General features: G+C 38.1%; 1 protein-coding gene across 1 annotated transcript; it reads right to left on the bottom strand.

Moving 5' to 3' along the window:
• Positions 1–12,761: 12,761 nt before the first annotated feature.
• Positions 12,762–14,683, bottom strand: LOC133053696 (zinc finger protein 322). Its single transcript, XM_061138218.1, has one exon. It carries the CDS (start codon positions 14,133–14,135, stop codon positions 12,927–12,929), a length of 1,209 nt encoding a protein of 402 aa, XP_060994201.1. The 5' UTR covers positions 14,136–14,683; the 3' UTR covers positions 12,762–12,926.
• Positions 14,684–14,962: the final 279 nt, after the last annotated feature.

Here is a 14,962-nt window from a genome sequence, read left to right as displayed (position 1 = left end):
CTTCATATTTTTGAGCACCGCTTCATGCTCCTCCAATTTTTCAGATCGTTTCTTGCTCCTCATATTTTTGACACCTTTTGAATCTCTTCATATTTTTCACACCTTTTCAGGCTCTCATGTTTTTGAACACAGCTTCATGCTCGTCCTGTTTTTAAGGTTGTTTCATGCTCCCCTTGTATTGCACACCTTTGAAGCTCTTCATATATTTCACACCTTTTCAGGCTCTTCATGTTTTTGAACACCGCTTCATGCTCCTCTTATTTTTCAGACCGCTTCATGCTCCTCCTATTTTTCAGAACGCTTCTTTCTCCTCCTATATTTCAGAACGCTTCATGCTCCTCATATTTTTGACACCTTTTGAAGCTCTTCATATTTTTGACACCTTTTGAAGCTCTTCATATTTTTCACACCTTTTCAGGCTCTTCATATTTTTGAACACCTCATCATGTTACTCCTATTTTTCAGACCGTTTCCTGCTCCTCATAATTTTGACACCTTTTGAATGTTTTCATATTTTTCACACAATTTCAGGCTCTTCATGTGTTTGAACACTGCTTCATGTTCCTCCTATTTTTGAGACCGTTTCATGCTCCTCATATTTTTGACATGTTTTGAAGCTCTTCATATTTTTCACAACTTTTCAGTTTCTTCATGTTTTTGAACACCGTTTCATGCTCCTCCTATTTTTCAGACCGTTTCAAGCTCCTCATATTTTTCACACCTTTTGAAGCTCTTCATATTTTTGACACCTTTTCAGGCACTTCATGTTTTTCAACACCGTTTCATGCTCCTCCTATTTTTCAGACCGTTTCAAGCTCCTCATATTTTTCACACCCTTTGAATCTCTTCATATTTTTGATACCTTTTCAGGCACTTCATGTTTTTCAACACCGCTTCTTGCTCCTCCTATTTTTCAGACCGTTTCATGCTCCTCATATTTTTGACATGTTTTGAAGCTCTTCATATTTTTCACACTTCTTCAGGCTCTTCATGTTTTTCAACACCGTTTCATGCGCCTCCTATATTTCAGACAGAATCATGCTCCTCATATTTTTGACACCTTTTGAAGCTCTTCATATTTTTCACAACTTTTCAGTCTCTTCATGTTTTGAACACCGTTTCATTCTCCTCCTATTTTTCAGACCGTTTCATGCTCCTCATATTTTTCACACATTTTGAAGCTCTTCTTATTTTTCACACCTTTTCAGGCTCTTCATGTTTTTGAGCACCACTTCATGCTCCTCCTATTTTTCACATCTTTTGAAGCTCTTCATATTTTTCACACCTTTTCAGGCTCTTCATGATTTTCAACACCGCTTCATGCTAATCCTATTTTACAGACCGTTTCATTCTCCTCATGTATTTCACACCCTCTGAAGCTCTTCATATTTTTCACAAATTTTCAGGCTCTTCATATTATTCAACACCGTTTCATGTTCCTCCTATTTTTCAGACCATTTCATGCTCCTCATATTTTTGACACCTTTTGAAGCTATTCATATTTTTCACACCTTTTCAGGTTCTTCATGTTTTACAACACCGCATCATTCTCCTCATATTTTTCAGACTGTTTCATGATCCTCATAAGTTTAACACCTTTTGAAGCTCTTCATATTTTTCAAACCTTCTCAAGCTCTTCATGTTTTTCAACACCGCTTCATGCTCCTCCAATTTTTCAGACCGTTTAATGCTCCTCATGTATTTCACATCTTTTGAAGCTCTTCATATTTTTCACATCTTTTCAGGCTCTTCATGTTTTTCAACACCGCTTCATACTCCTCCTATTTTTCAGACTGTTTCATGCTCCTCATATTTTTGAACCTTTTGAAGCTCTTCATATTTTTCACACCTTTTCAGGCTCTTCATGTTTTACATCACCGCCTCATGCTCCTCCTATTTTCAGAGTGTTTCATGCTCCTCATATTTTTGACACCTTTTGAAGCTCTTCATATTTTTCACACCTTTTCAGTCTCTTCATGTTTTTCCACAGAACTTCATGCATCTCATATTTTTCAGACCGTTTCATGCTCCTCATGTATTTCACACCTTTTGAAGCTCTTCATATTTTTCACACCTTTTCAGGCTCTTCATGTTTTTGATCACCGTTTCATGCTCCTCCTATTTTTCAGACCGTTTCATGCTCCTCATATTTTTGACACCTTTTGAAGCTCTTCATATCTTTCAAATCTTTTCAGGCACTTCATGTTTTTGAACACCGCTTCATGATCCTCCTATTTTTCAGACCGTTTCATGCTTTTCATATTTTTGACACATTTTGAAGCTCTTCATATTTTTCACACCTTTTGAAGTTCTTCATATTTTTCACACGTTTTCAGGCTCTTCAAGTTCCTCAACACCGCTTCATGCTCCTCCTATTTTTCAGACCATTTAATCCTCCTCATGTATTTCACACCTTTTGACGCTCTTCATATTTTTCACACCTTTTCAGGCTCTTCATGTTTTTGAACAGCATTTCATGCTCCTCCTATTTTGGAAACCGTTTCATTCTCCTCATATTTTGGACAGCATTTGAAGCTCTTCATACATTTCACATTTTTTCATGCTTCTCATTTTTTTCAACATCACTTCATGCTCCTCCTATTTTTCACACCGTTTCACGCTCATCTCATTTTGACACCTTTTGAAGCTCTTCATATTTTTCACTACTTTTGAAGCTCTTCATATTTTTCATATTTTTGACGCTCTTCATATTTTCACACGTTTTCAGGCTCTTCATGATTTTCAACACCGCTTCATGCTCCTCATATTTTTCAGACCGTTTCATGCTCATCTCATTTTTGACACCTTTTGAAGCTCTTCATATTTTTCACAACTTTTGAAGCTCTTCATATTTTTCATATTTTTGAGGCTCTTCATATTTTCACACGTTTTCAGACTCTTCATGTTTTTCAACACCGCTTCATGTTTCTCCTATTCTTCAGACCGTTTTATGCTCCTGATATATTTGACACCTTTTGAAGCTTTTCATATTTTTCACACCTTTTCAGGCTCTTTATGTTTTTGAAAACGGCTTCATGCTCCTCCTATTTTTCAGACCGTTTCATGCTGCTCATATTTTTGACACCTTTTGAAGCTCATCATATTTTTCACACCTTTTCAGGCTCTTCATGTTTTTGAACACCGCTTCATGCTCCTCCTATTTTTCAGACCGTTTCATGCTCCTCAGATTTTTGACACCTTTTGAGGCTCTTTATGTTTTTGAACACCGCTTCATGCTCCTCCTTTTTTTCAGACCATTTCATGCTCCTCATATATTTGACACCTTTTGAAGCTTTTCATATTTTTCACACCTTTTCAGGCTCTTCATTTTTGTCAACACCATTTCTTGCTCCTCCTATTTTTCACACCGTTTCATGCTCATCTAATTTTTGACAACTTTTGAAGCTCTTCATATTTTTCACACCTTTTGAAGCTCTTCATATTTTTCACACGTTTTCTGGCTCTTAAGGTTTTTCAACAACGCTTCATGCTGATTCTATTTTTCAGACCGTTTCATGCTCCTCATATTTTTCAGACCGCTTCATGCTCCTCATATATTTGACAACTTTTCAGGCTCTTCATGTTTTTCAACACCACTTCATGCTCCTCCGATTTTCAGACCGTTTAATCCTCCTCATGTATTTCACACGTTTTGAAACTATTCATACTTTTTACACCTTTTCAGGCTATTCATGATTTTGAACACCATTTCAAGCTCCTCCTATTTTGCAGATCGTTTCATTCTCCTCATATTTTTGACACCTTTTGAAGCTCTTCATATGTTTCACACTTTTTCAGGCTTTTCATTTTTTTCAACACCACTTCATGCTCCTCTTATTTTTCAGAGCGTTTCATGCTCATCTCATTTGACACCTTTTGAAGCCCTTCATATTTTTCACACCTTTTCAGGCTCTTCATGTTTTTAAACACCGCTTCATGCTCTCATATTTTTCAGACCGTTTCATGCTCCTCATATGTTTGACACCTTTGGAGCTCTTCATATTTTTCACACCTTTTCAGGCTCTTCATGTTTTTCAAAACCGTTTCATGCTCCTCCTATTTTTCAGACCGTTTCATACTCCTAATATTTTTAACACCTTTTGAAGCTCTTCATATTTTTCACACCTTTTCAGGCTCTTCATGTTTTTCAACACCGCTTCATGCTCCTCCTATTTTTCAGACCGTTTCTTGCTCCTCATGTATTTCACACCTTTTGAAGCTCTTCATATCTTTCAAATCTTTTCAGGCTCTTCATGTTTTTGAACACCGCTTCATGATCCTCCTATTTTTCAGACCGTTTCATGCTTTTCATATTTTTGACACATTTTGAAGCTCTTCATATTTTTCACACCTTTTGAAGTTCTTCATATTTTTCACACGTTTTCAGGCTCTTCAAGTTCCTCAACACCGCTTCATGCTCCTCCTATTTTACAGACCATTTAATCCTCCTCATGTATTTCACACCTTTTGACGCTGTTCATATTTTTCACACCTTTTCAGGCTCTTCATGTTTTTGAACACCATTTCATGCTCCTCCTATTTTGGAAACCGTTTCATTCTCCTCATATTTTTGACACCTTTTGAAGCTCTTCATATCTTTCAAATCTTTTCAGGCTCTTCATGTTTTTGAACACCGCTTCATGATCCTCCTATTTTTCAGACCGTTTCACGCTCATCTCATTTTGACACCTTTTGAAGCTCTTCATATTTTTCACTACTTTTGAAGCTCTTCATATTTTTCATATTTTTGACGCTCTTCATATTTTCACACGTTTTCAGGCTCTTCATGATTTTCAACACCGCTTCATGCTCCTCATATTTTTCAGACCGTTTCATGCTCATCTCATTTTTGACACCTTTTGAAGCTCTTCATATTTTTCACAACTTTTGAAGCTCTTCATATTTTTCATATTTTTGAGGCTCTTCATGTTTTTGAACACCGCTTCATGCTCCTCCTATTTCTCAGACCGTTTCATGCTCATCTCATTTTGACACCTTTTGAAGCTCTTCATATTTTTCACTACTTTTGAAGCTTTTCATATATTTCACACCTTTTCAGGCTCTTCATGATTTTCAACACCGCTTCATGCTCCTCCTATTTTTCAGACCGTTTCATGTTCCTCATATTTTTGACACCTTTTGAAGCTCTTCATATTTTTCACTACTTTTGAAGCTTTTCATATATTTCACACCTTTTCAGGCTCTTCATGATTTTCAACACCGCTTCATGCTCCTCCTATTTTTCAGATCATTTCATGCTCTTCATATTTTTGATACCTTTTGAAACTCTTCATATTTTTCACACCTTTTCAGGCTCTTCATGTTTTCAACACCATTTCATGCTTGTCCTATTTTTCATAGCGTTTCATGCTCCTCATATTTCTGACACCTTTTGAAGCTCTTAATATTTTTCACACCTTTGCAGGCTCTTCATGTTTTCCAAAACCACTTCATGCTCCTCCAAAATTTCACCGTTTCGAGCTCCTCATATTTTTGACACCTTTTGAAGCTCTTTATATTTTTCACACCTTTTCAGACTCTTCATGTTTTTCAAATCCGCTTCATGCACCTCCTGTATTTCAGACCGTTTCATGCTCCTCATATTTTTGACACCTTTTGAAGCTCTTCATATTTTTCACACCTTTTCAGGCTCTTCATGTTTTTCAACACAGCTTCATGCTCCTCCTATTTTTCAGACCGTTTCATGTTCTTCATATTTTTGATACCTTTTGAATCTCTTCATAATTTTCACACCTTTTCAGGGTCTTCATGTTTTTGAACACCGCTTCATGCTCCTCCTATTTTTCAGACCGTTCCATGCTCCTCATATATTTGACACCTTTTGAAGCTCTTCATATTTTTCACACGTTTTCATGCTCTTCATGTTTTTCAACACCGCTTCATGCTCCTCCTATTTTTCAGACCGTTTCATGCGCCTCATATTTTTAACACCTTTTGAAGCTCTTCATATTTTTCACACATTTTGAAGCTCTTCATATTTTTCAAACCTTTTCAGTCTCTTCATGTTTTTCAACACCGCTTCATGCTCCTCCTATTTTTCAGACCGTTTCATGCTCCTCATATTTTTCACACCTTTTGAAGCTCTTCATATTTTTCACACCTTTTCAGGCTCTTCATGTTTTTGAACACCGCTTAATCCTCCTCCTTTTTCAGACCGTTTCCTGCTCCCATATTTTTCCCACCTTTTCAAGCTTTTCATATTTTTCACACCTTTTCAGTCTCTTCATGTTTTTGAACACCGTTTCATGCTCCTCATATTTTTCAGACCGTTTCAAGCTCCTCATATTTTTGACACCTTTTGAAGCTCTTCATATTTTTCACACCTTTGCAGGCTCTTCATGTTTTTCAACACCGCTTCAAGCTCCTCCTATTTTCACACCCTTTCATGCTCCTCATAATTTTGACATCTTTTGAAACTCTTCATATTTTTCACACCTTTTCAGGCTCATCATGTTTTTGAACACTGCTTCTTGCTCCTCCTATTTTTCAGATTGATTCATGCTCCTCATATTTTTGACACCTTTTGAATCTCTTCATATATTTCACACCATTTCAGGCTCTTCATGTTTTTCAACACCGTTTAATTCTCCTCCTATTTTTCACCGTTTCATGCTCCTTTTATTTTTGACACCTTTTGAAGCTCTTTATAATTTTCACACCTTTTGAAGCTCTTCATATTTTTCTCACCTTTTCAGGGTCTTCATGTTTTTGAACACCGTTTCAGGCTCCTCCTATATTTCAGACTGTATCATGCTCCTCATATTTTTCACACCTTTTGAAGCTCTTCATATTTTTCACACCTTTGCAGGCTCTTCATGTTTTCCAAAACCACGTCATGCTCCTCCAAAATTTCACCGTTTCGAGATCCTCATATTTTTGACACCTTTTGAAGCTCTTCATATTTTTCACACCTTTTCAGGCTCTTCATGTTTTCAACACCGTTTCATGCTCCTCCTATTTTTCAGACCGTTTCATGCTCCTCATAATTTTGACACCGTTTGAAGCTCTTCATATTTTTCACACCTTTGCAGGCTCTTCATGTTTTCAACACCGTTTCATGCTCCTCCTATTTTTCAGACCGTTTCATGCTCTTCATATTTTTGATACCTTTTGAAACTCTTCATATTTTTCACACCTTTGCATGCTCTTCATGTTTTCAACACCGTTTCATGCTCCTCCTATTTTTCAGACCGTTTCATGCTCCTCATATTTTTCACCCCTTTTAAGCTCTTCATATTCTTCACACCTTTTCAAGCTCTTCAAGTTTTAAACACCGTTTCATGCTACTTGTAAATTTGACACCTTTTGAAGCACTACATATTTTTCACACCTTTTCAGGCTCTACAGGCTTTTCAACACCGCTTCATGTTCCTCCTATTTTTCAGACCGTTTCATGCTCCTCATATTTTTCACAGCTTTTGAAATTCTTCATATTTTTCACTCCTTTTCAGGCTCTTCATGTTTTTGTACACAGCTTCATGTTCCTCATATTTTTCACACCTTTTGAAGCCCATCATATTTTTCACTCCTTTTCCTGTTCTTCATGTTTTTCAACACCGTTTCATGCTCCTCCTATTTTTCAGACCATTTCATGCTCCTCATATTTTTCACACCTTTTCAGGCTCTTCCTGTTTTTGACACCGCTTCATTATCCTCCAATTTTTCAGACCGTTTCATGCTCCTCATAATTTTCACACCTTTTGAAGCTCTTCATATTTTTCACACCTTTACAGGCTCTTCATGTTTTTCAACACCGTTTCATGCTCCTTCTATTTTTCAGACCGTTTCATGCTCCTCATATTTTTGACACCTTTTGAAGCTCTTCATATTTTCCATATCTTTTCAGGCTCTTCATGTTTTTAAACACCTTTCATGCTCCTCCTATTTTTCAGACAGTTTCATGCTCCTCATATATTTGACACCTTTTGAAGCTCTTCATATTCTTCACACCTTTTGAAGCTCTTCATATTGTTCACACCTTTTAGGCTCTTCATGTTTTTCAACACCGCTTCATGCTCCTCCTGTTTTCAGACCGTTTCATGCTCCTCATAGTATTGACACGTTTTGAAGCTCTTCATATATTTCACAACTTTTCAGGCTTTTCAGGTTTTTGAACAACGCTTCATGCTCCTCTTGATTTTCAGATCATTTCATGCTCCTCATATTTTTGACACCTTTTGAAGCTCTTCGTATTTTTCACACCATTTAAGGCTCCTAATGTTTTTGAACACTGCATCATGCTCCTCCTATTTTCAGACCGTTTCATGCTCCTGATGTATTTCACATTTTTTGAAGCTCTTCACATTTTTCACACCTTTTCAGGCTCTTCATGTTTTTGAACACCGTTTCAAGCTGTTCCTACTTTTCAGACCGTTTCATGCTCCTCATATATTTGACACATTTTGAAGCTCTTCATATATTTCACACCTTTGCAGGCTCTTCATGTTTTTCAACACCACTTCCTCCTCCTCCTATTTTTCAGACCGCTTCATGCTCCTCTCATTTTTGACACCTTTTGAAGCTCTTCATATTTTTCACACCTTTTCAGGTTCTTCATATTTTTGAGCACCGCTTCATGCTCCTCCAATTTTTCAGATCGTTTCTTGCTCCTCATATTTTTGACACCTTTTGAATCTCTTCATATTTTTCACACCTTTTCAGGCTCTCATGTTTTTGAACACAGCTTCATGCTCGTCCTGTTTTTAAGGTTGTTTCATGCTCCCCTTGTATTGCACACCTTTTGAAGCTCTTCATATATTTCACACCTTTTCAGGCTCTTCATGTTTTTGAACACCGCTTCATACTCCTCCTATTTTTCAGACCGCTTCATGCTCCTCCTATTTTTCAGAACGCTTCTTGCTCCTCCTATATTTCAGAACGCTTCATGCTCCTCATATTTTTGACACCTTTTGAAGCTCTTCATATTTTTGACACCTTTTGAAGCTCTTCATATTTTTCACACCTTTTCAGGCTCTTCATATTTTTGAACACCGCATCATGTTACTCCTATTTTTCAGACCGTTTCCTGCTCCTCATAATTTTTACACCTTTTGAAGGTTTTCATATTTTTCACACAATTTCAGGCTCTTCATGTGTTTGAACACTGCTTCATGTTCCTCCTATTTTTGAGACCGTTTCATGCTCCTCATATTTTTGACATGTTTTGAAGCTCTTCATATTTTTCACAACTTTTCAGTTTCTTCATGTTTTTGAACACCGTTTCATGCTCCTCCTATTTTTCAGATCGTTTCACACTCCTCATATTTTTGACACGTTTTGCAGCTCTTCATATTTTTCACACCTCTTCAAGCTCTTCATGTTTTTGAACACCGCTTCATGCTCCTCCTATTTTCAGATCATTTCATGCTCTTCATATTTTTGATACCTTTTGAAACTCTTCATATTTTTCACACCTTTTCAGGCTCTTCATGTTTTCAACACCATTTCATGCTTGTCCTATTTTTCATAGCGTTTCATGCTCCTCATATTTCTGACACCTTTTGAAGCTCTTAATATTTTTCACACCTTTGCAGGCTCTTCATGTTTTCCAAAACCACTTCATGCTCCTCCAAAATTTCACCGTTTCGAGCTCCTCATATTTTTGACACCTTTTGAAGCTCTTCATATTTTTCACACCTTTTCAGACTCTTCATGTTTTTCAAATCCGCTTCATGCACCTCCTGTATTTCAGACCGTTTCATGCTCCTCATATTTTTGACACCTTTTGAAGCTCTTCATATTTTTCACACCTTTTCAGGCTCTTCATGTTTTTCAACACAGCTTCATGCTCCTCCTATTTTTCAGACCGTTTCATGTTCTTCATATTTTTGATACCTTTTGAATCTCTTCATAATTTTCACACCTTTTCAGGGTCTTCATGTTTTTGAACACCGCTTCATGCTCCTCCTATTTTTCAGACCGTTCCATGCTCCTCATATATTTGACACCTTTTGAAGCTCTTCATATTTTTCAAACGTTTTCATGCTCTTCATGTTTTTCAACACCGCTTCATGCTCCTCCTATTTTTCAGACCGTTTCATGCGCCTCATATTTTTAACACCTTTTGAAGCTCTTCATATTTTTCACACATTTTGAAGCTCTTCATATTTTTCAAACCTTTTCAGTCTCTTCATGTTTTTCAACACCGCTTCATGCTCCTCCTATTTTTCAGACCGTTTCATGCTCCTCATATTTTTCACACCTTTTGAAGCTCTTCATATTTTTCACACCTTTTCAGGCTCTTCATGTTTTTGAACACCGCTTAATCCTCCTCCTCTTTTTCAGACCGTTTCCTGCTCCCATATTTTTCACACCTTTTCAAGCTTTTCATATTTTTCACACCTTTTCACTCTCTTCATGTTTTTGAACACCGTTTCATGCTCCTCATATTTTTCAGACCGTTTCAAGCTCCTCATATTTTTGACACCTTTTGAAGCTCTTCGTATTTTTCACACCTTTGCAGGCTCTTCATGTTTTTCAACACCGCTTCAAGCTCCTCCTATTTTCACACCCTTTCATGCTCCTCATAATTTTGACATCTTTTGAAACTCTTCATATTTTTCACACCTTTTCAGGCTCATCATGTTTTTGAACACTGCTTCTTGTTCCTCCTATTTTTCAGATTGATTCATGCTTCTCATATTTTTGACACCTTTTGAATCTCTTCATATATTTCACACCATTTCAGGCTCTTCATGTTTTTCAACACCGTTTAATTCTCCTCCTATTTTTCACCGTTTCATGCTCCTTTTATTTTTGACACCTTTTGAAGCTCTTCATAATTTTCACACCTTTTGAAGCTCTTCATATTTTTCTCACCTTTTCAGGGTCTTCATGTTTTTGAACACCGTTTCAGGCTCCTCCTATATTTCAGACTGTATCATGCTCCTCATATTTTTCACACCTTTTGAAGCTCTTCATATTTTTCACACCTTTGCAGGCTCTTCATGTTTTCCAAAACCACGTCATGCTCCTCCAAAATTTCACCGTTTCGAGATCCTCATATTTTTGACACCTTTTGAAGCTCTTCATATTTTTCACACCTTTTCAGGCTCTTCATGTTTTCAACACCGTTTCATGCTCCTCCTATTTTTCAGACCGTTTCATGCTCCTCATAATTTTGACACCGTTTGAAGCTCTTCATATTTTTCACACCTTTGCAGGCTCTTCATGTTTTCAACACCGTTTCATGCTCCTCCTATTTTTCAGACCGTTTCATGCTCTTCATATTTTTGATACCTTTTGAAACTCTTCATATTTTTCACACCTTTGCATGCTCTTCATGTTTTCAACACCGTTTCATGCTCCTCCTATTTTTCAGACCGTTTCATGCTCCTCATATTTTTCACCCCTTTTAAGCTCTTCATATTCTTCACACCTTTTCAGGCTCTTCAAGTTTTAAACACCGTTTCATGCTACTTGTAAATTTGACACCTTTTGAAGCACTACATATTTTTCACACCTTTTCAGGCTCTACAGGCTTTTCAACACCGCTTCATGTTCCTCCTAATTTTCAGACCGTTTCATGCTCCTCATATTTTTCACACCTTTTGAAATTCTTCATATTTTTCACTCCTTTTCAGGCTCTTCATGTTTTTGTACACAGCTTCATGTTCCTCATATTTTTCACACCTTTTGAAGCCCATCATATTTTTCACTCCTTTTCCTGTTCTTCATGTTTTTCAACACCGTTTCATGCTCCTCCTATTTTTCAGACCATTTCATGCTCCTCATATTTTTCACACCTTTTCAGGCTCTTCCTGTTTTTTTTTTTTTTTTTTTTTTTTTTTTTTTTTCAATTACAGTCCTTTCTTTTATTAGAGTTCCAAATTTTAAAAACTGAAAGTAAAGCAATCATTCAGTGGTTCAGATAAAAGAAAAGCATCTTTACCTGAGTAACCCATCAGGCCTACTCTGACCTGCCCTAGCTCTTCCCAGAACAAGTTTCTGGGTATCTAAACAAAACTGTTTGCATGTCGACTCCATTAAAAGTCATCTCTACTACAGGGGTCAACTAACTATGAGAACAGTTCTTCTCATACCTGTTAAATGTACACAGTTCACAGTTAGACCTCTATAGAGGTCTACAAAATGCTCTCCAGAGTAGTTTCTTTGGGGCCCAATAAGGTAGAGATTTCCTGCAAGGATTTTTTTTTCTCCCCCAGACTTAGGGTTACTTATAGGGTCTTTCACTTATACAAGTTCCCTGGTGTACAAGAACTGATCATTGACAGAAGTTTTCTCATTCAGAGCATTCATAAGGTCCTTCATCAGATTTTCTTTTTTTGGGGGAGGGGGGGTTGCAAACCCAAGAAGGCTCTTCACTTAATGCTTTTGCCACATTCAAGGCAAATACACAAATTTTCACCTGTATGGCTTCTCTGATAGGTAATAAAGTCACAGTTATGTTAAGAGGCTTTTTTCACAACTGCTGGGGTTTCTTTCCAGTGGGGCTTTCTGATGTCCAATGAGGCGTGCATACTGTCTGAAGCACTGTTTCACAGGGCATTAAAAAAATATCGTCCTCTGATCTGAATTCTCTTGGAATGAGGAGAGGTGAGCATTGCTAGAGAGCTTTCTCACATTCACCAAACTTGTAAGCTTCCCACCCGTATAAATCCTCTTGTGGGTGATCAGACATGAGCTTGGACTGAAGGTTTTCAAAAAACTCAGGGCATTTGTAAGGTTTCTCACTGGAGTTATTGATACGGTTCTGTAAAGACAGCTCTCTGGTCAAACCATTTCTCAGGTTCCTATAACTGCAGATTTTCTGGTCCCCAATAAAGTCTGAGCTCTGAGGAAAATCTGAGATTTGCTTTGAGTTCTCCATCTTAAATGAGTTCTCTTACATTGTAAATACACCTTTTTTTGTTTGTTTGTTTATGGTATAATAACTTCTTGTCTGGTCAAGACATCTGTGAGGCTTCTGATACATGGGGAGGGCTGAGCTCAAGATCTTTCTCAGCCACATTACAGATATATGGTTTTTCACCGATGTGGATTGTCTGATGTTGAAAAAGGGCTGAGCTCTGGTGAAAGCTTTTATCACAGACACTGTATTTATAATGCAGCTCCTCTGTCTGAGTTCTCATTTTCTGTTGGGCAACGAAGTCCATGCCTAGGAGGAAGCCACTTTCACATGCAGACCACTGATGCGGTTTCTCTTCCATGTGAATTCTTTGATGTACAATAAGGTCTGAACTACAGCTGAAGCTCTTCTCATATTCAAGGCATTTAAAAGTGTGAGTGTGAGTTGCCTGGTGCCTGATGAGGTTGGCACTCCGGGTAAAACTTCTCATACATTCCAAGCATTTATACGGCTTCTCACCTGTGTGGACTCTCTGGTGTACAATAAGGTCTGATTTCTGGCCAAAGCATTTCTCACAGGCACCACACTTATAGGGCTTCTCCCCAGTATGTACTCTTTTATGAACAATGAAGGCTGACCGGTGTCGGTAACTTTTCTCACACTTACTACATTTGTAGGGTCTTTCACCAGTATGAGTTCTCTGGTGGCTAATAAGATCGGATTTCCCACTAAAAGCTTTTTCACACTCCAGACACTTAAATGGTTTCTCACCTGTGTGAGTTCTTCGGTGCCTTATGAGGTTTGTACTTCGGCTGAAGCATTTATCACACTCACTACACAGATACGGTTTCTCGCCTGTATGGCTTCGCTGGTGGACAAGCAGATCAGAGCTCTGACCAAAATTCTTGCCACAGATATCACATGTATAGAATTTTTTACCTGCATGTGTTCTCTGGTGTCCTGAAAGGGCTAAGTGGTGCCAAAAGCTCTTCTCACATTTGCTACATTTATAAGGTTTCTCATAACTGTGGATCCTCTGATGTGAAATAAGATCTGAGCTTTGGATGAAGGTTTTCTCACACATATCACATCTATAAGGTTTCTCCCCAGTGTGGGTTCTCTCACACATAATAAGAGCTAAGTTTTCACAAAAGTTTTGCTCACGTTCAAGGCACTGGTATATCTGATCATCTATTTGAGTAATCTCATGCACATGAATAAAAATCTTTTTACCCTTCTGAGGGCATACATGATATATTTTCCTTTTTTGAGTTCTCTGATTCTCTCTCTCTTCTGAAGTGTACATTTTCTATGGCTCTCTCCTAGGGAGTTTTCCACTGGTCTTCCTGACCCATCATTTTCTTCATAGTCATTTTCTCGATAAGAACTTGAAAGATACATCTGTTTTAGGCCTTTCAGTCATGAGTAGTTCCTCTCTACAAGTTTCCAGCATCACATGCACTTATTCTTTATGTGGTATTTACAACCCATAACAAGAAAGACTCAAGACTGTCTTCCTTTTGGCTCCAAAAGGTCTCCAGTCCATAGTTACTAACAATACTCAATTCTTCCCTCTCCCCGGCTGCAGCCGGCGCCGCCCCTCCGCCTGGGAGGGCACTTCCGGTTACTCTCCGGACACTCGGGGTTTGGTTTTCCCGGCGGCCGCAGGCTCCGGACGGTGAACCTAAGGGCCCACCTTCGGGAAAAGAAAGAAAGCAAACCTGGGAGGCCGACGAGAGCCAGGAGCATCCTTCTTTGCGCGGCTCGGCGAGGGTAGCTGGGGCCAGGCCATTCAGTATGCGATTTAAGGGCCAACAAGGCCAGCTAGCTTCCCGAGCCCTTTCAGCCTGGCTGGGAAGCAGGCTCTTCCTGTTTTTGACACCGCTTCATTATCCTCCAATTTTTCAGACCGTTTCATGCTCCTCATAATTTTCACACCTTTTGAAGCTCTTCATATTTTTCACACCTTTACAGGCTCTTCATGTTTTTCAACACCGTTTCATGTTCCTTCTATTTTTCAGACCGTTTCATGCTCCTCATATTTTTGACACCTTTTGAAGCTCTTCATATTTTCCATATCTTTTCAGGCTCTTCATGTTTTTAAACACCTTTCATGCTCCTCCTATTTTTCAG

The sequence above is a fragment of the Dama dama genome, unplaced genomic scaffold (assembly GCF_033118175.1).
Source record: "Dama dama isolate Ldn47 unplaced genomic scaffold, ASM3311817v1 ptg000126l, whole genome shotgun sequence".
NCBI lineage: Eukaryota > Metazoa > Chordata > Mammalia > Artiodactyla > Cervidae > Dama > Dama dama.
Note: the sequence above shows the minus strand (reverse complement) of the source record. Positions and strands in the feature narration are given on the sequence as shown.